This window comes from Lemur catta, chromosome 3, assembly GCF_020740605.2.
Source record: "Lemur catta isolate mLemCat1 chromosome 3, mLemCat1.pri, whole genome shotgun sequence".
NCBI classification, from domain to species: Eukaryota; Metazoa; Chordata; class Mammalia; order Primates; family Lemuridae; genus Lemur; species Lemur catta.
Genome location: NC_059130.1, coordinates 94,411,470 through 94,435,399, shown reverse-complemented (window position 1 = coordinate 94,435,399; position 23,930 = coordinate 94,411,470). Strand labels below are relative to the sequence as shown.

General features: G+C 55.4%; 1 protein-coding gene across 3 annotated transcripts in view; it reads left to right on the top strand.

Annotated features, from left to right (window-relative positions):
• The first annotated feature begins 5,446 nt into the window (after nt 1–5,446).
• PTPRF (protein tyrosine phosphatase receptor type F) overlaps nt 5,447–23,930 on the top strand; it is an 84,550-nt gene continuing 66,066 nt past the window's right edge. For 2 of the 3 annotated variants that reach the window (XM_045545645.1, XM_045545643.1), the window contains exons 1-3: nt 5,447–5,667; nt 12,407–12,486; nt 19,096–19,231. In XM_045545645.1, coding sequence (XP_045401601.1) covers nt 19,141–19,231 — 91 coding nt within the window. In that variant the 5' untranslated portion in view covers nt 5,447–5,667; nt 12,407–12,486; nt 19,096–19,140. Of the gene's footprint in view, nt 5,668–12,406; nt 12,487–19,095; nt 19,232–23,930 lie in introns of those variants that run through there. The other variant, XM_045545646.1, reaches the window with a different exon arrangement.

The following is a 23,930-nucleotide window of genomic DNA, read 5'->3' as shown; positions in this document are numbered from 1 at the left end:
TGCAGTAATCAAAAGGTCTAACAAGATGAATATGGAAAAAAAATGCCCTTCAAATTCTGAGACAAGGAGGTCATAGCACAACCACCATGTTTCAAGGGAGTTGTGGGGGGTAAAAGCTAGATCAACTGAGTATCGGATGAAGTGAGCAGGCGTGCCGTCACGGCAAACAGCACGCTCCTCTGAGGAAGTCGGTGGTGAAGGGGAGGAGAAAGGTGGGGAGAGGAGCTGGAGTTATGGATGCAGTTACAAGGCTGAGATCCAGTGCTTGGGGAGGTAGAGCGAGGCGCCTGGGAAGCAGAGGGGCTGGGGATCGAGGGCTGGAGAAGCACCGTCTGAGCCAGGAGGAGGCTGCTTCCTGCTGTGCAGCAGGAGAGAGTGCAGATGCCTGAACGTGCTAGTGGGAAGCTGGGGAAGCTCCTGTCTGGTGGCTTCAATCCTCTCTATGACGAAGGCGGCAAGGCCACATCTGAGAGTGAGGAACAGTGGGTTGGTTGGAGCGTGGGTTTCTGCCACACAAATATGATGAAAAAAGTATTGACAAGAGAGTTATTAAAATGTTGGGCCTTGGCATCCAAGTTGGACAAGTAGGAAACCGGAGAAAGGAGAGAGCTGATACATTAGGAGAACACAAAGAGGTCAACAGCAGAGTCTGATGAGTCAGAATGGTGAGGTAGAACGAGCCAGGTGGGAGCAGGGGTGCAGTCTGGGATGAGGACAAGGCCCAGCATGTGACAGTAAGAGTGGCTCAGGCGGCCTGCAGGAGGTGACCACTGTGATGAGAGGCCAAGGAGCTGTCTGCATGCACAGGCACTGAAGCGACCCAGGCTGATGGCAGGAAGCAGCAAAGGCCCCTGAGAAAGCCACTAAACTGAAAACAGAGGCCGGCCCTTGGCTTTGGCAAAATGCAGGTGAACAGTCATCACCTGGAGAGCAATTTCAAGGTGAACTGTGGCCGGCTGGGGCACGAGCAGGAGCTGGGAGAATGGAGGCATCCTGTAGAAACACCCTCGGGCTTGGGGGAAGGAGAGCAGAGAAATGCTCAAGTCTCTTCTGTTCTAGAGCAGGGTAGGGGGCCAAGGGAGGGAATTTTTTTAGGATGGGAGAGACTTGGGCTTGAACAGATGGGAACAATATAGTAATGACACAGGGGGAATGGAGAGGTAAAGTCCTGGGGGAGCTGGGGCACAGGTGGGGACCAGCCTCTGCCAGGTGGCGGGGTACACCCTCATTGGAACCAGGAAAGAGGCCAAGAGTACGGAGTAGATGGGGTGGGTTTGCAGCCTCCTATGGTGGCTTGTTTCCCAGAGAAGCATGAGGTGAGGCCATCAGCAGAGTGTGCTACTGAGAAATTAACCCCTGCATCATTCCCCCCACCCCCATAGGAAATCATCAGGAAGGAATGAAAGGGATGTGTCCTAAGGCCTGGCCTTTTTTCTCCCCCTTCATGCCTGAGAAAATAAACAGGCTGTTTTGCAGTTCTTGGTCTGAGCTCTTTCTGACGGCTACGTGGGAGAACACCACTGTGTCCTGGGGAGTTCATTCTCTGGGAGGGAGGAGAGGGACAGAACAGGCATTCTGCATCCCACCCTGACCTGCCCCCAGGAAGGTGGCTGTGTGTGACTGAAAATGCCGAGGACTAAGGCCTGCAACTTTGGGGGCCGATGGGAGAGCCCCCCTTGAAAGAGCCTGGGAGGGAGGGAGTAGAGGGTCCTCTCCCCAAGGACCAGGCTGGACAAGTGAGGCCCTGCAGGTGGGGGACAAACAGTGGAAGCCCCATGGCAGTAATGGCTGATGTCTGCAACAGCAGCAGTGGCCTGAAAAATACTTCAGCCTTTCCCTGCAAGGGAGTGGAGCACAGACTGGCTGTCTTTGGGGCTGTGCAAACCCCTGGAGTACTTGGACGATTGGCGGGAGCTGGAGGGGAGCAGTGAGTGATATGGAAATCCTGCTGATCTGGTGGGTAGGGACTCAAGCTGAATTTAATTTGATTTAGACCAACTAAGAGATGTATTTACGTCATGCATTTGCGGAGTGTCCAGTGGGCCCAGGACCTGAACAAAGGGTGAACAGTGAGTGGGAGTTGACATCTGGCCCTCCCCTCACCCTGCACCCTGAGGCTGGAACATAGCAGACACAGAGCTACCACGTGGTGCCACTCGGCCTTCACAGATGAGCACAAGGACTTCCCTCCCCGCCAGGCCCAGGAGCAGGGCAGCAGGGCAGCCCCACATGGACCCCGTGCTCACAGTTTGACAATCTGGACAGAGCCCTGGCTCCTTTCCTCCCACAGCCATCATGTTCTCCTAGGCCCGGCCAGCTGAGTCGTAGGGCCTGGGCCTCTGGGCTCATTACCTTGGGTTTGTGTCCAGTTCCCAGTGCTGTACGTGCTGCAATCTGGGCAGGCTGCTCACAGGAATTCTCCTGCTCTGTCTTGGCAAACACTTTGTCACATGGGGTACCAAAAAATGGGTGAGCAGGGGGCCAGACACCAATGGGTCAGGATTCTGAGACCCCTGTATCCCCGTGGGAGTTGAAGCAAGAGCCGGGTTAGCACAGCAGTGAGCGGGGCTGCTCACCTGAGCTGCAGGAGGGCAGGGGTCCTGACTCGCCTGCCTTCCGAGTATTGCACTCACTAGGCTGGTGCTGGGCAGAGAAAACAGGGTTAGCAGAGCTTCAGCCCTACCAAGGCCAGGCTAGCAGGGACACAGGTCAGGTCAGCAAACACCACAAGCCCCTCTTCCAGCGCATGCCAGGCCTACGGGACTGGACAGGCTCTAAGGCTTGGTCGCGGAGCTTTTCCCTCAGAAGGGGAAATTCTATCTTTTCATTCCTTTAACAAATATGTATCATTTGTCGTGTGAGGCCCCTGTGCTGGCCACTGGGATATGACAGTGGACGAGGCAGACTTATCCCTTCTGCCTCCAAGGAACTCACAGTCTGTAGGCAGGGTAGGCAGACAGATACAGACAGTGGTGACAACTAGGCTTCAAGCTGCGGTGGCAAGCCCCTAACCCAGCCCAGAGGTTAGGGATGGCTTTCTGGAGGAAGCAGTGATTCCAAACTGGTACAGTTGGTTCCAAGGTACTGAAACCCACCCAAGGTAGAGCAAGTCTCAAGAAACATTATTTTGTGACTATGTGCAAGAGATCTCACAACCAGTTTTGTTTTATGTGGACTGAAACCCAAAAGTCAGAAACTGTCTCTGCATGTGTCCCTCAGGGAGCCACATGGTCTCTAGTCTCCTTCTATTTTTCAAAGTTTGCAGGACTGATGACTGTCGGGACAGGGGTACAAGAGAGGTCTCTGCATTTCTGGCCCAGTGACTAAGTGGCTGAGGATGTCCCTGCCCGAGACGGGAGTGCCCCAGTTGAAGACGAGCAGATCTGGGGTGGGAGAGGTGTGAACTCAGTTTACTTAAGGGACATCCAGGGAGCAGCATGGAGAAGGCTCTCGGTTATGGGGATCTGGAGCTCAGGGGAGAGGCCAGACAGGAGATGGAGATTTGGAACTCATCAGCATGTGGCTGGCAGTGGTCAAGATGGGCCAGGGAAAAGGGGCAGAGAGGAGAAAAGAGGAGGCTTATGACAGGGCCCCGGAAGAGCAGAGGAGAAGGTGATGAAGGAACTGGAGAAAGCATAGCCAGTGACAAGAGTGTGGGCCAGTGAAGCCAAGGGGAGGCACTGTTTTCATAAGTCAGCAATGAGCAGGCATAATTGGCTGAAAACTATACTTTTTTAAATTTAGGAAAGAACCCCCACTATAGTCCTCAAAGTTCTGAAAAAAAGGGCAAAAATGCTTAAAAATGCATAAAAGCTGCAATACCTTCCCTATGGTACACCACAATTACCAATGGTGAAAAACCACCTCACTGGGAATATTCATTTTTGACCTGTTAGTCATCCGGACCAAATCATTTGGCCAGAATCGCCGGAGCCAGTCCCATCCCCTTCTCACCCACCAGGGGGCGCACATGCACTGTTTGTGAATCCAAGTCCAGGACAAAAGCAGGCAGTGAATTAGGTGATAACCAGAACCTGATCCCTCAGCCCAGATCCCTGAACCCCATGGCAACCTTGCCCTGCACATTACCACTGTGACCCCTGAATCCTGGCACCTCAACAATCCTCAAACCTTGTTTCTTTCTCACCTGAATCCAAACTCACAGGGGTACCAGAGAAACCCCACGAAGAGAAACCCCATCTTCTCTTCTGCTCACTCACCTGAAGCAGTGTGTAGGTCCCCTTTCCTTCCTGGTGAAGCCTCGCTGGCTGGCGCTGGAGGTGGGGTGTGGTTTCTGCTGACTTTTAAGTGATGGTAGCAGGGACTGGGGGTGGGGGGGGGGTCTTGAAGCAGGGGCTTTTGGTTTGGAGCTAGCAAAGTCTCTCCCAGGCATTAGGACTTGGAACAAATCTTCAGGTAGGTTATTGGCTTAGCCCAGAAATTTATTGGGTCAGCATTTGAGTTTCGTATGAGGAGTCAGAAACTCAATACCAAGGTTTATGTTACGTTTGAGGGGCATTATTAAGTGTTGAATTCAGGGGCCAATATAAGGTTCACAGCTGGAATTGGTATCGCCATTGGGGTGTTGTCTAGCCTTCAGTTGGGGCTAACACCAGGTCAGAGAAATAGAGGGTGAGTATCGGGATGGAGGGGGCTTGTGTGGAATTTCTGCAAAGCCAGCCTATCTTGGGTTCCAAGATTATTACTAGAGCTGAGTCAGGTTAGGGTCCTGGATGGGTGGGGTTTGAGGTCAGTATCTGTGTTAGTGGTCCTTTTCCGGTGATCCACTCCCAATTCTGTAACTGAGAATCCCAATTCAGAGTGTGTTAGCATTGACCGAGGAATGGGAGTGCAGTAAGGATTGGGGTTCAGAAAAGACAGTATTGGGGTCCATAGTAAGGTAGCTATTGGACGGTAGGGTTTGTTTAGGGCTTGGGGGCTCAACATTGGTACAGGGGCCCATTTAATGTTCAGGGCTGGTGCTAGTGTCACTATCAAGCTTAGGGTAGGTAGAAGCAATAAAGGGGTTTAGGGTCAGAATTGGTATTTGGAGTCAGGGGTTCAGATCAAAATTACCACTTGTGCCGATTTCGGGGCACATTTAGGGGTCTGGACTCAATGTTGGGTTTGGGGCTGGACTTACTACCAGGTTCAGATTTGTATGCAGAGGAAATTGGGGTCCTAAAGTAGTATTAGGTTCAGGTTAGAATTGGGAGCCACTAGAAGGATCTGGACATAGTATTGGGGTTTGGTCTGTCCGTGTTCATTATTGGGGTTCAGACTCAATATTGGGGCTCCAGTCCGTCTAGGCTTGGGGTTGGGTTGTGGCCTCTCTGGGCCTCCGCGGCTCGGCGGCTCTACGAGCGGGAGTGCACGAGGGGAGGGGCAGCGCCGGGGGCGCGCACGGCAGGGGCAGGGGCGCGGGCGCGAGCACGAGCGGGGGCGCGCGGCTGGAGCTGGCGCGGGAGCGGCGGGAGCGGTGGCGGCGGCGGCAGAGGCGGCGGCTCCGGCTCCGGCTCCGGCTCGGGCTCCGGCTCCGGCTCCAGCTTGGGCGGCGGTGGCGGGAGCGGGACCAGGTGGCCGCGGCGGCGGCGGCGGAAGAGGAGCGGGAGCAGCGGCCCCAGCGGCTTGGGGGGGACATGCGGACCGACGGCCCCTGGATAGGCGGTGAGTGACCCCCACGGCCCCCCTCCAGTTCCCTCGGCGCCCGTTCCTACCCCAGTCTCCCCGCCCGCCCCCCGCGTCCACCAGCGGAGCTGGGGGCGGTCTCGGGGGGCTGAGGGCGCCGCTTAGGCCGGGCCGCGCCCCCACCTGCCGCGCCCGCAGCCTCGGCGAAGCCCCCCCGCCCCAGCCCGGCGGCTCCTCCCCGCGTTTACCCCGCTGCAGACGCGCTCCCACCGCCGCCGGCTAGCTGGTTCCCCGCCGCCCCTCTTCGCCCTCACCCCCCCCTCCACCGCACCTGAGCCGCAGCCCGCCCCCCCAGTGCAAAGTTTCCCGTTCGCGGTTTTGCTCCCCCTCACCGGTCCCGCCTCACCCCCTCCTCTGGCGCGGACTGGCTCCGGGGGCGGCACTCGGCCTCCACCACCCCCCGGTTCCGGGCGGGTCCAGGCCGCGCCCCCGCCCCCGCCGCACCGGCGCCCCCTCCCAGCCGGCGGGGGATCCGCAGCCGACGCGCCCCCGTCTCGCTCGCGGCCCGGCGCACGTGCGGTCCCGGGATGCGCCGCGCGCGAGTTTGGGGTCCCCCACCCCCCCTCCGCCGCGAGCGCGGGCTGGGGAGGGGCCGGGGCGGGCTGTACCCACCCCCACCCGGGTGCAACGCCCCAGAAGGCCCTAGAGCGACCTGTCCCTTGAGGACGTGTCCACTCGGGCCCGCTCCGAAAGTTCACTCAGTCGCCGTCCCACGTCCCGTCCCGTCCCGGGTGCCCGGGCCCCATTGCTGTGCCCACGTCTCTGTCTCGGCTTTTTTCTCTCATTCCCGCGGTGTCTCTGTTTCCCTGTGTCTCTGCCTCCCAGTCTCACCCCCTTGCAATCCCAGGGTCTCTCCAGCTGTCTCCGTTCTGTCTCCCCGAGTCATCTTGTTCTCCCTTCCCGGGTCTCCCTGTTCCCTCTCCCCGGGTCTGTCTCTGCCTTCTCTCTCTCACTGTCTCTTGGTGTCTCTGCACCCCCTCGGCTAGGCCCCTTCCCCCATTTCCCTGGAATGCTGCCCCTCTGGTTCTTCCACCCTGGGAGGGGAGGGGCTAGCCTTTCTCCCCTTCTTTTCCCCCACCCCCAGTGCTGGGCTCCTGCGCTGGAGCGGGTGGGGGTGGGGAGCACTACCTGCCCGAGCTGCGGAGTGGGAGGGAGGCCGCCTGGGAGGGGAGTCTCTGGGTTCCCCTGGGGGGGCCGCAGGGCAGGGCCTGGGAGGCTGGATTGCGGCGTGTTGATGACTAAGGCTCCACTTTGGCTTCTTCTGAAGGCACAAGGGCTGGGATCCAGAGTGACCTGGTGCCAGGTCTGACCTGGGAGTGCAGGGAAGTGCATTGGGGGAGGCCTGGGAAAGCACGTGTGTGGCGGTTGGGGGGGACCCTCAGTGGTGAGGGGTCTCCTGAGAAGGGAAAGGATCTGGTCAGGGATCTTTTGGGAGCCATCCGAGATCTGATGGGATCCAGAAGACAGTTCTGACAGGAAATCTAAGGAAATTCTATGCGTAGCTCCTTATTAACTCTCGCTTCAGAGAGCATGAAAATCCCTGTTTTTTACTGATTATATGAATGAGCTAGGGCTTGAAGGAGCAGGTGTGTAACTCCCCAAGTACAGCCCCTCCACTCTGAGCCCCTGGCACAGGCCACACACTATGCACACTTGTACCTTCCCACCTTTATCCCCACACTTCGCTCACCCATCCACCCTCATGCCCATTCCACACATACTTGCCTTCTTGCCCTCACTCCTACACCCTCCGGCCCACCTGCCAGCCAGTGCTCAGAAACCTGCTGTGCTTGCATACTCTCCCAGCACACCTGTGCACATGCACACCCAGTCTTGGGCATTCTTGTACATGCACTTTTCTTGCACACTTTTACTTGATTAATTTCCCCATTATCATTTGAAATGTCTTTACAGTTTTGTTTTGTTTTCCTATTGCTCTTCCTCTTCCCTCTTTTCTTTCCTTTATCAAGAAAACTGTTTTAACATAATTCCTTCCTTCCTTCCTTCCATCCTTCCTTCCTTCCTTCCTTCCTTCCTTCCTTCCTTCCTTCTGCTCCTGACCTCTCCTCTCCCCAGCCTTGTGTGCTTTGTGATGGTTGGCTTGGTGTACAGGGCTTCTGAGAGAGGTTGGTGGATTTGGGTGCTAGTGAAGCAATTTGGCAGGGGAGGGTAGACTGCAGCAAAGGTAAACTGGCTAAAAATCTTTTCTTGGGGATTGATGTTCAACAAAATACTAGCCCTGGCAATTTGGGCTCTCTCTACCCTTTTTCCCATCAGTTTTGAGGGTCCTCAGTCAGAGGTAGGTGGGACTCAGACCTCCTGCAGTAGATGTGGTGATACACACTTCCAGCTTGATATCTGGAGGAGGTCCCTCTCTCCCTGAGTCTGTTTCACTCCATGTAAAATGAGACAGCTAATCCAAGCCAGACGAGGTCCCAGTGCTGCTTTGAGAATCCAAAGGAACTGTGTGACAGTACATTGTAGGCAGTGACAGTCACCTGCCATGTGACTGACACTGTTATGTACTTGGCCCAAGCTTCCAGCCAGGGACCTGCCCTGGAGAAGCTCATCATCCCTGGGGGAGGAGGTTGTATCGTGGGGATGTAAAAGCAATTCAGTAACCGATTATTGGTTGCTAACTGTGTGCCAAACACCGGGCTAGGCACTTTCAGACAAGCTGCCTTGCTTTCTTTGGGACTAACAGCTCTGTAGAAGAGGCAGCCCACCCCTTAGGAGCTGCTGTGGTTGAGGCATCAGCTCGGCTAAAACAGCTGCAATTGTGAGCTGAGGTTAGAAGGTTGGGAAGACATGAGACAGAGGAGAGTTCAGAGGTCACGGTGAGATGAGTCCTAGAGGAGACCAAGAAGTGGTATTTGGGCTGGGTTTGGAAGGATGAGTAGGAGTTTGCCAGTTGAAGAAGGCAGAAAAGACTTAAGGTAGGAAAAAACAGTGTGAATAAAGATTCAGAGATGCTGTTACATTTCGGGTATTCTTCAGAGATATAGAAGATCACAGAGGGCCTTGAATGCCCTGTTAAGTACCTGTAGTTTTACTCTAAGAACATAGAGCGGAGACACCAAACATTTAAAGCTTGGTTATGGGGTGTGGAGTGTGCTGTGGTCGGGTTTATGTTTCCAGAAGATGATTCCATGGCTATAGGAAGTGGATGGAGACAGGATGCCCCATGAGAAGGAGGGTGCAGGTAAGTAAGGTGACAGAATATGATTGTTTTGATAGGGTGGCAGCATGGAGCCATTTAGAAGACACATTTGTGAGGACAGGATGATTTATTGGATGTGGGGGTGACGGAGAGGAAGGGGAAGGAGTCCAGATTCCTGGGAGTGGCCAGGTGGGGGCCTTCACTGAAGGCCTTGGAGCTTCTGAAGCTTCACTGAGGGAGGTACTTGGGGGAGAGAGGCAGATTTAAGGGGCACATAATGAGCTCATGCTTGGACATGTTGCCTTTGAGGTGTTGGGGCATTTGGGGTTCAGTGGAGGGGAGGAAGGGAGGGGGTTCAGTGCAAGGATATAGAGTTTGGAAGAGAAATATGGGCCAGAGAAAGAGAAGCAAGAGTTATATGAGAGAGCACAGAGTTGTGCTCATCAAGAGAGGATAACCCGAAATAGTGGTTAAGAGCAGAATGATTTTAAACTGCTGGGATGCGACTCTACTTAACAGCAGTGTGACCTTGAGCAAGTAGCTTGACAGCTCTGAATCAGTTTCCTCATTTGTCAAATGGGTATAATAAAATTCCATGCCTCATAGGGTTGTTGCGGGGATTCAAGTCACTACGCATGAAGTGCTTAGAGCAGGGCCAGGCGTCCAGTGAGCACTGTTACCTGGGTGGTAGCGGTTGTTACTGTAATAATCACCAGCGGGAGTGGTGCAAACCACTCTCCCATCAGAACCACCTGGGGTTGCCTTTAAAGAAATGATAGTCCGCTAGCATTAGGGTACCTGCCCCCTAAAGTGGCTGCAATTCTGAGCTGAGGTTAGCAGATTGAGGAGCTCAACAAAGGGTGTGCCCAGTCCCTGGCCCTCATTGTCATCCGTGGGATTGTGTGTGTTGCTCAGGTGTATTTGACCTTCAGGTGGGTGGGTGTGAGAAGACCAGAGGACAGAAGAGCCCCCATGTTGGGGGTGGGTAGAAGGGAATTTTGAGAAGGGGCAGCATTGGGGTGTTTAGTTCCCCATTTCCCTCCACCCTGCCTGGGCCCGGGGCATCTGCTGAGGTTCTTTCTTCCTGCATCTACCTCTGAGGTTCAGATGCACCGGGTGTCTGTGTTTCCATGACCTCTGTGTCTGAGAACTCTGGTTTTAGTTCCTCGGCAGTGTTTTAGCTGCTGCTTCTGGGGACTCTTCTGGTGCAGCCACAGGGGCTGCCTGCAGCTGTGTCTGTTCTCTGTATTTTGACTTTGTTCCTGGTCCCATTGCTGGGCTAGGTTTCAGACCTGGCAGATGACAGAAAAGCCCTGTTAGGGGCCAGTCCTGAGTTGGTGCCAAGGGCCTTCTTACCTGATCTTGGACCTGACTATGGACTTCACCCCTTCTGGGGCCTTTCCAAGTGCCAAGCAGCGTGATTCCTAACTTGGGTCCTGTACCAGTCAGGCCCTTTCTGAGTAGCTTTCTAGCTGACCTTTGAGGTGGCAGTGCTGGCATTGTTCTGGTTGTCTTGATTGTTCTGTGTTCCATCCCATCGCGAGTCTAGAGTGGTTCTGGGAGCTGCTATTTGTGAATCTGAGTCTTGATAAGATTGCCCGTCTAGGTTATTTCAGGGCCAGTTTGATCCCAGACTGTTGTGGTTCAAAGTACTGTTCTGGCTTTTCTAGAATCCTGCCATGTTGCTGTTCTGCGTACCTCAGGGTCTTTGCAAGTGTTTAGTCTGCTCTTGGACCTGCCTCTGGCCATTTTGGGTGCAGGTGTGGCTCCCACTCAATGTAGGGCCTGTCTGGGTCTCCAAGCAGGAGGCCCAGTGCTCCTTGTGTGGCCTTGTGTGTGGCAGCAGTGCCTGGCTAGGCTGGGGGACCTTCCCCATTCTCTGTCTTGACTCTACCTAGGGTCTCTGAGCAATGGTGGAGCCAACAACCTCACTTTGGGCACTGTGAGGCCCTGTGGGCATCTCCAGACAAACGGGCCTTTGAGTTTGGGACACGGAAGCTGGTTTGTCTGGCCAGACCCGCCTGACAGCCTGTGTGCCGGGAGCAGCAGCCACTGGGAACCTTGCATAGAGACTCAGTGGGCTGGGTGAGGGAAGTGTGCAGACATCCTGAGGCCCTGGGCTGTCCGTTCTGACGGGGCAGGTGGGGCAGTGGAGGCAGGGTCGGTGAGGGTGAATCTGGGTTGGTGAGGTCCATCTTGGGTCAGTCAGGATGGCCTTTGATCAGTGAGGGCTCCTGCATGTTGGCAGATGTGGTCAGTCTCAAGTGGGGACAATTTACGGGTGTGGAGGTTGGTCCTCAGTTTGGTGATGAGGGTTGAGGGTCAGTCTTGGGTCGGTGAGGGTGTTCCCTGTCCTCCTGGTGACCATTTTGTTTCCTGTGTGTTCGTTTTCAGAGGAGCCAGGGTGGCAGAGCGGTGTGGGGTGGGGATCCCTGTGCATGTGGAGGCGTGGGGCTGAGAAGCCACTGCAGGGTGCAGCCTGTGTTGAGTGGGCAGCAGCGGAGCCCAGGAGCTGAGCTGTGGTGAGGTGGTGATGAGATAGTGTGGGCCCGTCCGGCCCCTACCCCCACCCAGGACGGTGCCCACGCTGGTTGGGGCTCAATAATGGTTCTAGAAGGAAGGGGCTGGGCTCTGTCGCTGCATGTGTGCCAGTGGAAGAGGCATCCAGGGGCACACCTTCATTTAAAAAATCATAGAGAAGCAGAAAGTCAAAAATAAATATTGCTTCTGAAGCTTCTATGAAGACTGGCACGTGTGCTGGGGTGTGTTCTTCCGGACTGTGCTGTTTTCTTTCAGTTCATTCATGCATTCATCGCCTCATTCAGCATATGTTGACTGAGCACCTACTATGTGCCAGGCTTTCTGCTGGGCACTGGGATGCGGAGGTAAGCTGGCAGGCACGGCCCATGCTCTTACTGAGCTTACGGTAGTGACTCAGTAATTGCATAAATACATAAATAAATAATCACATTTGTGGTCACTACTCCAAGGCGAGGTCCAGGCGTATAGTCTAGGACATCATGGAAGGCTTCTCTGAGAAAGTGCCGTTGGATCTGAGCTCCGAGAGTTAATTGGCCAGAAGAACATAGGTACCCTGTTCCAGGTGGTGGCATACAGCATGGGCAAGGCTGGGAGACAGGAAGAAGTTTGGCACATTTGAGGATCAGAAGAGGAAGTTCTTGTGGCTGGTGGGGGGAGAGCACGGGCAGGTGGGCTGCAGAGGCAGGAGGGGCTGGCTCTGCTCAGCTGTAGGATGGTGCTGAGGAGCTTGGACACAGCTTCTGCTGCTGAGGTCAGGGACTTGGTCTGTGTTGCTCACAGCCATGTACCTGGTAGAATGCCTGGCACATAGTAGGTGATCAGGGAGTATCAAATGAATGAGCTCAGAAATGAAGTGGAAAGATGGGCATTTTTACTGAGGATCATCCTGCACGAACAGTTCCATAACCTGCCTTTTTTCCCTGGATGAATAGCAAATTTTGAATGTCTTCTTGTGGCACTACATATTCTACTGTAATGAAACTCTTGATATTTTCTCATCCTTTCCTTTCTGTCCAGGAAGGAGCGGAGGCCCCAGTGCCCTGCCTTTGGTGCTGATCGTTCACCAAGAGTGACTGGTGTGAGGAAGCAAAGACCCGGTGAGTGTGCCCCAAGGTGTGGCCAGGAGCAGGGGTGCAACGGGGCCCTGGGGGCCAGGCTGAGCAGCTTGGATTTTGACACAGGGCCAGTGGGGAGCCACGGAAGGGCTGTCTGCAGGGGTGTGACATGATCTAGTGTGTGCGTGTAAGAGATGATGGAGGCCTGGACCAGGAAGATGGTGATGGGAGTGCAGGGGAGGGGTCTGAGTACTGTGTAGGGAGGTGGAGGGGACAGGACATGATGCAGGATCGAATGTGGGGCATTCGGGCTCTGGTTGGAGTGTATGGTGGGGTGGGTGGGGAATGATACACAGCTTGTCAGCTGCTGTAGGTGAAAAAGCTTCCTGGTGACAGCCTGGGTCTTACACCAGGATCTGTTGGGTCTCTACCACCTTTCTGTAGAAAAGACTGTTCACATCAGCTGTGCTAGGAAGAGTAGGGTACCTGCAGGATCTGCACACATCCCTCCTTGTCTCTCTGTTGTCTCTCTGAGGTCCACTTCTTTCTGTGAGAAGCACAGAGTAGGTGAGCTGGAGTTGCAGGTGAAGAGATTGGAAAGTCAGTTTGGAGTCAGCATGATGGGCCTCGGATGTCAGACTAAAGTCTCTAGATCTTTCCTGAGGGTGTTACAGTGGCATTGAAGGTTCTTAAGCAGAGACGCAGTGTCCACGCATTCATCTGTCCATTGCCCATCCATTCCCTCCCTCATGGAATGCTGTCTGAGTGCCTGCTATGGGAGAACGCTGCACACAGTGTGCAGATTTGTGTTTTTGTGAGCTCAGAGGCACCACTGTGTGAGGATGAGCTGGAAGGGGGTGACTGGATGGTGGCAGGAAGCCCCCTGAAGAGGCAGGAGGTGATGAGGTCTTGCCAACGTGGTGGTGGTTGGGATGGAGGCAGGGCACATTCAAAGTTACGGATGAGTTGGGTATGTGGGGTGAGGAGGGTTTGCTGGCTTAGGTGACAGGGTGGTGGGAGTGATGCTGTCCCTGGGACTAGGGACCCTGGAGGAGGAGTGGGATTAGGGCAGATGAGTTCTGGCTGGGCCATCCTGAGCTGGGAACTTGGTGGGCCTGTTCACCCTTTGTGAGCTTCTTGAAGGCGGAGCCTGTGGCTGTCCTCTTCATCACCCTGGCCGCTGAACAGTTCTGGACAGATGGCTGAATGGAAAAGGCTGTGGAAGAGATGGGTCTGGCCTAAGCAGGGGAAGGAAATGTGCATATCTTGGTTTTCTGCTGGGGGCCAGGCCCTGCATTTGGTGAGATGGGCATTGGGGTTATGTAGAGGGTGCAGCCAGAAGGGCTGTGTCACAGGTTAGAAAGGTCAGATGGGGAAGCTGGGTGTAGGGATACTGTGTGTCCCTTCACCTGTCCATCTGAAGATGACAGGTATGACCTACTTGGGAGCCCAGCCTCACCAGAAGTAGCTGAAAGTGAAGCCCTCCGTCCACTTTGTGATGGCAAGTCTGGTGGGGTGGAGATGGGGTGTGCTGTAGGGCCTGACTTCTGGAGGCAGGGTGGGGCTGAGAGTAGATGCTCTGAGATCTTGAGGCCCCAAACCCAGCTGGTACAAGAGTTAAGCCAGGTTGGGGCTTCCCTGGGTGTAAGGCCCAGGTGTCCGTAGGGGATTAGTTCTGGGGCAGTGGCCAAATCAGGCCCTACACTGAATTGGCAGAAGATCTTGTCTATGTTGGAGTTTCTCCACCTCAGCACTATTGACATTTTGGACCAGATAATCCTTTGTTGCAGGGGCTAGCCTGTTATTATAAAGTGTCTAGCAGCATGCCTGGTTTCTTCTCCTAGATGCCAGTAGCACCTCCCCCCCCTTCCCCAGGCTTGACAATCAAAAATGTCTCTCCAGTCATTGCCTGATGTCCCGTGGTGGTTAAAATCACCCTGAATTGAGAACCACTGGTCTGCATCACCTCTTGCTGCTTTCGCTGTGCTATGTAAACCTGGACAGCTGGGGAGGGTCAGTCGGGGAAGATGTACAGTGATGGGCCACTTGAGCTGAGTTGCGAAGGGCAAGTGAGTAGCTGGGGGCAGGAGAAGGGCATTTTTTCCAACAGAGAAAGCAGCAAGTGCAGAGGCCTGGAGGTAGTAAAGTTGGTGAGCATTAATCCAAGGGGACCTACTCCCATGGAGGAAGGGGCCTGGAAGCTTAGGGATTATAGCTGCAGGAAGGTGCCTCTGCTGGGTCCCCTTTGATCTTCTGCCCTCAGAGCTAGGCCTCTGCTGACCCTTTGCCACTGCCAGAGTCTCTGGGACGCTCCTCCTAATCTCTTGCCCCCCTCCCCAGGGAGATGGAGAAGCTGAGGGGCTGCAGGAGGGTGGGGGGCTCAGTCTAGGCTGTGGGAGTCCTGAAACCGGCCATGGGAGCAAGGGCTGTTCCTGGCTGTGCACACAGATTCTGGCTAACAGCTAGAGGAGAGGATAGCCCTCCCCTACCCTGCCAGCCCCTCCTTCCCTGGGGCAGGGGTCGTGGCTGAGACTGATTTATTCCCGTCATAATCCAGCGGTTGGTTTGGTGAGAGTTGGAAACATGTTGGTTTTCCCTTCCCAAGTGTAACAAGGCCTGTTTCCGCCTCCGCGGCCGCTGCTGCAGTGCCACGCGGTGAACTGTCCAGGACATGACAAAAGGGCTCGGTTAGCTGCCTGCCGGTTAGAAGATGAACAGCTCTCAGCTCTCCCGGCGTGGCAGGCACTCCCTGCTGCCCAAGCGCTGGCCTCTCCTCTTGGCTATCCACTCTGTGGGGCCCCGGGTACCCCTTCTTCTGCTGGTGTCCGTTTCTGGCCCCAGGGTCCTGGCCTGGGAGGGAGCGAGTGGGAGAGGCTATAGGAACAGGTGGTATTTGGAGACTAATTAATATTTGTGAATAATAGCATGTGCCCAAGGGAAACAAATCAATCTGTGTTTGCATATTCATGACGAGGACTCAGGAATGATCCCAGCAGTTCTCCAGCTGGGGAACTCCCTCCCCCACCCCCCAGGCTCTCTGGCGTCACAGGATCCCTTGGGCCGCCACGGAGGCTGGCAGGAGTGGTTAGGGTGGGTTGCATGGAGGTGATACAGCCTCTGTGACACGCATTTTCCATGACGTTTGTATGCGAATCTGTGGCTTGGTGTAGTGCCTGCTTCTTCCTTTTCCCTCCAAGCCGTGATCATCAGGCCCTTTGGTTTCACAAACCAGTACAATTTCCAAAAGTACTTGGGGGCCAGACATGGGGTTGACAGTTTTTTATTTTGCCAAGCAAGGACATTATAAAAAACAATTGCTATCTGCTATCCCCATCTTTTGATACAAGAAAGGACATTTTAACACCAAGGACAAAATTTGAGAATAAAGGACAGTTCTTCCCAAGAAAGGGCAGTTGGCAGCTTTACACTGACGTAGCAAAGAAAAAGGATATATTAAAACCATTCTGAATGTGGAAAAATTGTGTCTAATTATATTCTATAATATCATATGGTATGTAATTGTGTTCCTGCCCAAGTGTGTCAGCCTGGCAGAACTGATGTCCATGGTGCAATTCAGAGGCGAGCTTGAGTGCCCCAGTGCTCCGGCCTTGTTTTTATCGCAGGCGTTGAAAGCCCAGGCTTACCCAGCTGTGCTGGTGGGGTGGATGCTCTGCTCTCAGCACTGTTGCACTGGAGTCACAGGGCTCCCGACCTTGCAACCGCAGCAAGGCTAGCAGCAGTCCTGCCTCCTGTTTCTCTCCCACCTTCTCCCTACAGGTGACCCTGAGACTGGGGGTGAGTGCAGGGCCAAGGTCTAGACCCAAGGCCAGGCCAGGGGACCCAGGGTTGCTATGCTCTGACAAGGGAGGCCCTCGAGCTGGGAGTGGCCTGAACCGCCTGACACCAGGGGCAGGCTCTGTACCCAAAGCTGGAGATAGCTCGCTCATGCCAGGAGCTGGTGAGGGAGAGGCCCTGGCTTGGATGGCTGTGTGGTTGCCAGAGTACTTCCCTGAGAATGTGTCATGTTTGTGTGTGTCCCTTGTGTTTCCTCATCTCTCCCAGTATCTGTGTCCCCATGTCCATAGACCATTGGGAGAAGCTCTCTAGGGAGGGGTTGTCTTTGTTTTCAACGTCTCTGCTTTTGTCTGTCCTACTTTGTAGATCTGAACAAAGTGTCCTGAGTACCCCAACCCAGATACACAGGGGGTCCCTGGAGTCCCCAGGTTAGGAGTGGGGTTACTAGAGGCCCGTGTTCTCTAGCACCCATAGCCAGAATCTCATCCAAGATTGCACGACATGGATGTCTGTTTGGGGAGTTACACTCCATGATGGCTATACTGGGGATCCATACCCCTTTAATGTCGGTACGAGGGACTGACCCCCCGACAATGTCTGCAATGCAGTTATAGCCCTATAAGGTACTTATCAGGTGGCTACACCCTCATGACGTTTGCACCCTATGTGTACACCCATGTGATGTCTGGACCAGACGGCTACACCTCCATGATGTCTGCACCTGGGAGTTACACTGCTGTGATTACTGTACCAAGGCAGCTACAGGGGATTAAGCCTCTGTGATAATTGTACTGGGGAGTTATAGTCCATGATGACTGTGCTTTGCATTTGTACCTCCATAACGTCTGTTCTGTTTAGCTTCATCTCTTTATTTTCACAGCAGGGGGTTATGCCCCATGTGATGCTTGTGCTGGGGGCTTATGTCCCTGTGACATCTGCACTGAAGGGGTTACATGCCTGGAATGCTTGTGCTTGGGAGTTAACCTCTGTGACTGTTGTATTGTTATGCTCCATGGTGCCTGTACTAGCCCAGTCTTCCCCTGTGCCTTGGTGCAACACACCATGGAGTTATAAACCCATGACATCTGTACCAGGGGCTACAGGATGCTCCTATCTGGGGACCATGATAACCTCCCTGGGCAGTCTACCACCCAACGTCTGCTGGGAAGCAGAATGCTATTGTTGGCTACACTGTGGCACCGTAGCGCCGTGAAGAGCAAACCCAGACAAGGCCTTGGTGATGTGTGACCTCCATCCCACCACAGCCATGCAGGGTGTCGTGGTGTCAGCCACCTGAGCTCTGTGCTCACTGAGCCTCCCCCAGCTTGGTGTAAACGGGGCTGGATGCCCACTGTGCCCCTTCAGCTTTCTTGCTTTTGCTGCTCAGTTCCTGTGTCAGATTTTTGGCGTGGTCCCGGGACAGGGGACATCTCCCACTCCTTTCCCTTTGTGTTCAGCCCCTTCCCCACTTTACAGTCTCATGTGCTGTAACACCTTTGCTCACCTACTGCCCTCTGCCCTCATGACCTTTGACTGTCCCGGTTGAGATGAGGTTCAAATTTCAGGAAGGACCAGAGCCACCTTTGAGCCCTGTCCCCTCCTGTTCACCTGCCCTGTCACCATGCAAATTCTCTTCCCATTGTGGGTCAAGAGAGACCTGGGTTTGATCATGCCTGCCCCATCAGAGTCCATAGGTGTCATTGTGGGGCCCCAAAGTGTGTTCACCATCATACATTCCCCCATTGTGCCCTTGGTATTTTCAGAGTGTTAGTGAGGGACTAGACCTGTTTGAGCCCTCTGCCTAGAGTTAGGTGTGAGCAGAGCTGGTGGGCTCTGCTGCACATCCCCTCAACCCCCAGGTAAGGGTACTGGGGAGAGATCCTCGTGAGCTCACCGTGGGGCTGGAGAGTGATAGCAGCATGTACGATGTGGCCATGCTGGAGGCTTCACATGGGTGCCCGCAGAGTGGGGCGGGCACTCCAGGCCAGGAGCCTTATGAGTAAAGCCCTAGAGGCATTCAGCCTTCCTGTCTCACCTGCACCCTCCCCACCCCGATCTGCTCTGGGCTTCTGGGGCCAAGGCAGAGGAGGTGTGGGGATCGAATCTTAGGGTCCAGCACCCCAATTCCTGGCTGTGAAGGCCTCCTTGTGGTTTCTCTTTGAAGTGGGAGGGTGCCATGGAAGTTGGGTAGGACGAGGGTGGCCAGGCGGGGCAGCTGTAGCTTGTCAAGAGCATGTCCTGGCGAGCCCCAACGGGTTGTGGCTTTGGCTGCAAGCCTCTGATACTTGGAACCTGTCTGCAGCTAACAAGGCTGCGTCCTGGGGCCTGTACTCAGTGTGTATGTGGAGTCTGGCCTCCGGCCTCCTGCCTCCCTGCTGGGGAGAGGAGGGGTAACAGAGTGCCCCCAGGGACTCTGGAGTCCCTAGCCTGTATGGGTCTGCCTGGCTCTTCACTGCTCCCTGTCTCTGTCTTGTCTCTGTTCAGTCTCTGTCCCCACCTGTGTGTCTCTCTAATCTTGTCTCCATGGGGATGAGTTGGCAGCTCAGAGTCTGGGATGGAACACCCCTGTACATCCTCTGGTCTCAGCAGTGCCTTGTTCTCCCTACTCAAGTTTAGAGAATGGTCTGAAGGCCTCCTGCATGCTTCATCCTCCAGTGTGACTGTTGGGTTATCCTGTGGGCACTGGGGAATCAGTGAGGAGCCTGGGTGGTCACTGCACAGTCCAAGTGGGGGGGTCTGTTCAATGAGGTCCTGGGTGGTCAGTGAGGATGAGTGGGGGCCCGGAGGCAGCATGGGTGGATAATAGGGACACTGGTAGATACCAGCTAACTGGCTCTGCCCTTCTCTCCATTCCAGGTTGATTGTCCCGGGCTGTGGCTGGCCGTGGAGCTAGAGCCCTGGATGGCCCCTGAGCCAGCTCCAGGGAGGATGATGGTGCCCCTTGTGCCTGCGCTCGTGATGCTTGGTTTGGTGGCAGGCGCCCATGGTGACAGTAAGTCTGACCCTCAAGGTGCAGATCTCCCAGGTTGAAAGGTGCCATTCTTCCTAGCAGGATTCTAGGATGGGGACAGATCAGCTACTAGGAGGGATAGGATGTCCAGAAGCCCCTTGACCTTCTGTCTTAGAGAGACCCCTCACCTGGAGAGCCAGCCTCTGAGGAGTACCTGGTCCCCCTGCTTCTCAGGAGCACCCCTAGGCAGCACAGGGTGGGGCATGTCTGAGCGTGACCATGTTTTATGGGGCTAGGGTGAGCGATGTGTTGGATTCATGTGGTAACTGTGTGAGGTGCCCAGGTTTGTGCTGTGTCCACTGTTGCAGATCTGTGCCCAAGGCTCAGAGTGAGTCATGGTAGGGGTCAGCATGGGAGTAGAGAATACGTGTGGATGTGTGAATAGGATGCCAGTTGCATCCACACGTGCAGGGAGGGCTCAGAATGAAGAGCCATCCATAGTGCTTCCCCTGGGCTGGACCCGCAGTATCTCTGTGTGGGGACGCTGAGCCCCGCTTCCCCTCTCACCAGGGACTTTCTAGGCAAAGAAGCGTCCCCTCCTCCCAGCCCCTGAGCCCTGGAAATTGGGGGAAGATTATGCTTGGCTAGCAGGAAGCTAAGCTCCAACACCCCTCCGTGTGTGTTAGAAGGCAGTGGAATTGTCCCCTACCCAGATCCAACTCTGAACTTTGGTCCCTTTCCTGCTGCCCTTCCCCCTGCCTGGCACTACAAGACTGGCCGCAGTCCGCCCCGTCACCATGGTTACCACTGCTTGGTTACTGGTGGGAGGCGGGGCACAGGGCAGACTTAGCCAATCTGCAGGCTGAGGGGGAGGGGCGAGGTCTGAGCCAAGGTCCCTGGGGGAAGGGGCCGTTCCCAGCCTGTCTGGAGCCCAGGGGTGGTCCAGGGCCAACCCATGAGCCTGGGGGTCAGCAGGCCATAGGGCCCCCCCTTCTCCCCTCCACGTCTCTGGGCACAGATCTCCCCCTTGCCCCAACAGGGCTCTTTCTCCTAATGGCTCATTAATTATTCAGGAACCAGTCCTGGAGCGGGGTGGGACTGGAGTGGTCCCGCCCTTTGTCCTTGGAGGCTGGGCCCTGGGTGGAGCTAGAAGAGAAAGCGGAAGGAGCAGGCATTCGCAGGGGGTGGGGCTGAGGGGGAATGGGAGCGAGGTGCCCAGGAGAGGGCTGGGCAGACGGGCAGGGCAGGTGGTCCAGACAGGAAGAAGTCAGGGAGGCAATTGTGGGGGTGGGAGGGTGGATCTCCAGGACTGGCTGGGCCTCAAGGGGGGAGCCTGAGCCTGCAGGGGCAGGTTGGAGTAGCAGGCCCATCGTGTGTGACCCCCGTGTTGTCGGGAAGGTGAATGCTTATCCAGGTATGGTCAGCAGCTCTTGGACATGAAAGCACTGTCCTTGCTCCTGTACCCGAGCCTGGATACCCTCCAGGCCTTCAGAGAGGAGCTCAAGGGCTGAAGAAGGATGGCCCAGCTGGGTTTCAGGAGATAATACATCGTGGAAGAAGAGCTGCCTTCCCCCTCCTGCCTCAGCCCCAACATGCCCCAGCTTGTGCCCCTCACTCCATCCCCCCAACCTGCTGTCTTTGGTGTTCTCTCCCCAGTGAAAGGCATTTACCACCCACCTGGTCACCCAAGTCAGAAACCTGGGCCTCCTCCCAGCCTCCTCCCTCTCTTATCCCACATCTAATCCATCACCAAGTTCTGTTGTTTCTACCTTCCGAGTATCTTTGGAATGCATCCACTTCTCTCTCCGCCGCCCTCATCCATGCCACCCTCAGCTCTTGCTCGGGCTTTTGCGTGCAGCGGTCTCCTGATGGTTTCCCTGCCTCCAGTCTTTTCCTCATAATCCATTCTTCCTAATCTGTTCTCCATTCCAAAGTAAGAGTCGTGTTGCAAAATGAAAACATCATGTCACTACTCAGTTTAAAATCTTTCACTCCCCTCCCCTGCTGCCTTCAGGGTCAAGTCTGGGGGTCTTAGCCCCTCCCCAGGCCCTGCATTATCAAGACTCTGCCAACCTCTTCCCTCACTGCCCCCCACAGACAGCCCCACCGTGCTGACCTCTCAGTTGCTCACACGCTCTGTGTCCAGGCCTCTGTTTCTTCTGTTTGCTCTGCTTGGAATAGACGTCCTCATGCCCTTCTCTTGACCAGCTCCTGCTCACCTGGAGCCATCACTTCCTCCAGGAGCCTGGATCACAGGGCTAGGGTTGGGGTTATGCTAATCTCGTGTGCACAGTGGTGGCTGTCTGCTTCAGATCTGTCTGTCCCATCAGACTGTGAGTCCTAGAGGTTCAGGTCATGGTCCAGTGCAGGCCCTGGAGTGTGGTGCGTGAGTGAGTAAGGCAGCCTGGACCCCCTAGTGGGAATTGGCAGGGGCAAGGTGGGACAGTCTTTAGAGCAGAGTCCAGGAACCTCCACACTGGTTCCTTAGGGACCAGAGCCCAAAGACCAGGGTCTTGAAGGTAGGAACCTTTCAGCTGAAGAAGCTAAGACCCTGCCATAGCCAGGTAGGGGTTCAGTTGGCTTGGGCAGGAGCCTGACCTGGAGGCCCAGGAGTCAGGGTCTGTCTTAAACTGCACACACTTTTGGATCTGTACCCCCACCTTGTTGGGCTGAGCTTGGAGACTTCTAGCCCGGGGCAAGCGGCCAGACATGGACAGGGCTGCTGCGAAGGTAGGGCAGGCACCCCAGAGAATTGAAGACCAGAGCAGTGAAGCGCGGCGGGGACAAATGTATTTCTATAGGCCTCTTAACGAGACAAATGAATGGGGGCCCCGGCCCCTGCGGGGAGTGGAGGGAAGCAGGGTGGAGAAGCAGCTGCCAGGAGTTAGCCCAGAGGCCCCAGCGTCCGTTCCCAGTGGAGACCTGGGCACGCATGTGGGCTGGATCCCACTGGGCTCAGCTCCCCCAGCCAGGGGCTTTGTGGCTTCTCAGGAGGGGAGGCTGTGGGGCCAGAGGTGTCCAGAGCCAGAGCAGAGGTTTCTCCTGATCTCATGTGTGTGTCATTGCTAGGGTAGGAAGCATCCACGCAGGCCTGCCTTTGGCCAGAACTGCAGTGTGGGGGCACAGGCTTGTGAGCAGACAGTTATAAGAGGTGCTGGTTGGGGGTGGCGCTGGCACAGAGACCGTGACTGAAGCATCTTGGGAGGGGAGTTGGGAGGCTTCCTGGAAGAGGGAAGCCCTGAAGGATGAGTGGTCATTTGTTCCTCGGAGGTATTGACTAATGAGGTAAGAGTAGGGGGGAGAGGCAGGACCCTGCCAGGGCTTCTCCACAGAGCTCTTGGGAGAGAGAATGAGAACCCCAGACAGCATGCGACAGAGGCAGGGACCCAGGACCAGGTGGGTGTGGGGCTCTGGTTATGGCCCAGGTACCTGGAATTTTAGGAGCCCATAGAAGGATACCTGATGGCTTGAGGGGTAGGTGGTGAGTGGGAGCCATAGATACAGGTGGGCAGGGGCCTGGGGAGCTGAGGGTGTGTCTGTATGCCGTTTCCCCTCTCCCAGAGCCTGTGGAGCTGGACCACGGCAGGGTGCTGCATACAGGTTCTGTGTGCCCTCCGCCTCCTTCCTATGGGTGGCCCTTCTAGACTCTGCTTCCTGTGGAACTTCTGGCAGGTTCAGGTTGCTTTCTCTCTCTGGGCCTATTTTCCTATTGTACAATAGAAATGTTAACTGGGGTCACATGGACAGGCACCTGGAACCTAATGACTTGGGGCTCTCGGTATGTTCCTGGGAACCAGGGTTGTCTCTGAGCGGGCTCCCCTCCAGGGGGGTGCCAGGAGCAGTCATAGGAGCTCATTAATGAGTCCCCAGCTCATTAGGCTGTTTAGGGCCTGGGAAATCTGCCTCTCTGAGAGCTCCCTCTCCACCCTCGCTGCTGTGTGTCTGCTCTCTGCTTCCGTGTTCTCTTTGTGTACATGTGTATATTCACTCCACGGGGAAGAAACGAAATAGCAGCCAGTCTCCCCATGGAGGAGGTTTGGAGGTGGCCCAGTTTGACTGTCCCTGGGGCTGGATCCCTGCAACCTCCCGGGAGGTGTACATCCCCCTCCTCCAGCCAGTTCCACTTCCTTCCTTTCTTAGGGCACTTCTTCCCACCTTGCTTGTCAGCAGCCGGAGTGTCCAAGGGCATGTCACCGGGAGCTGCTGCTCAAAGGGCTGCATGGCCATGACCACTGTGTGCTTGGGGGGAGGGACACAATCTGGTGGGGTGTCAGGCTTGGCAGCAGCAGGTAACTATGTCAGAAAGCCCCTCTTGGTGTGCTCAGATGGCACCCTGTTGACACAGTCTCAAAAATTCTGTTCAGACCTTCATTGAACACTGGCTGTGGGTCAGGCACTGGGCAGAGTAATGAAAGTAGCCTGGTTTTGCCCACGTGCCTGGGGACTGGTCACTGTGGGTTGGGAAGCCCAAGGACTGTGGGACACACAGCAGGCTCCCACAGCAGCATGGGTGTGGGACACATGAGGGGCAGGGCATGCCCAAAGGCAAGGAGGTGCCCATGAGTCTGGCCTGTCAAGGCAGGCCTGGGTGGTGGGTAGAAAGTCCATGAGGGTCCCAGCTGTGTCCTCAGCACAGTGCTGGGCCCATAGTAGGTGCTCAAAAAATACTTGCTGAAAGAATGAAGAAAGGTGAGCTTGGAGAGGTTAGCAGGACATGTCAGGATGGTTTGAACTAAGGAGA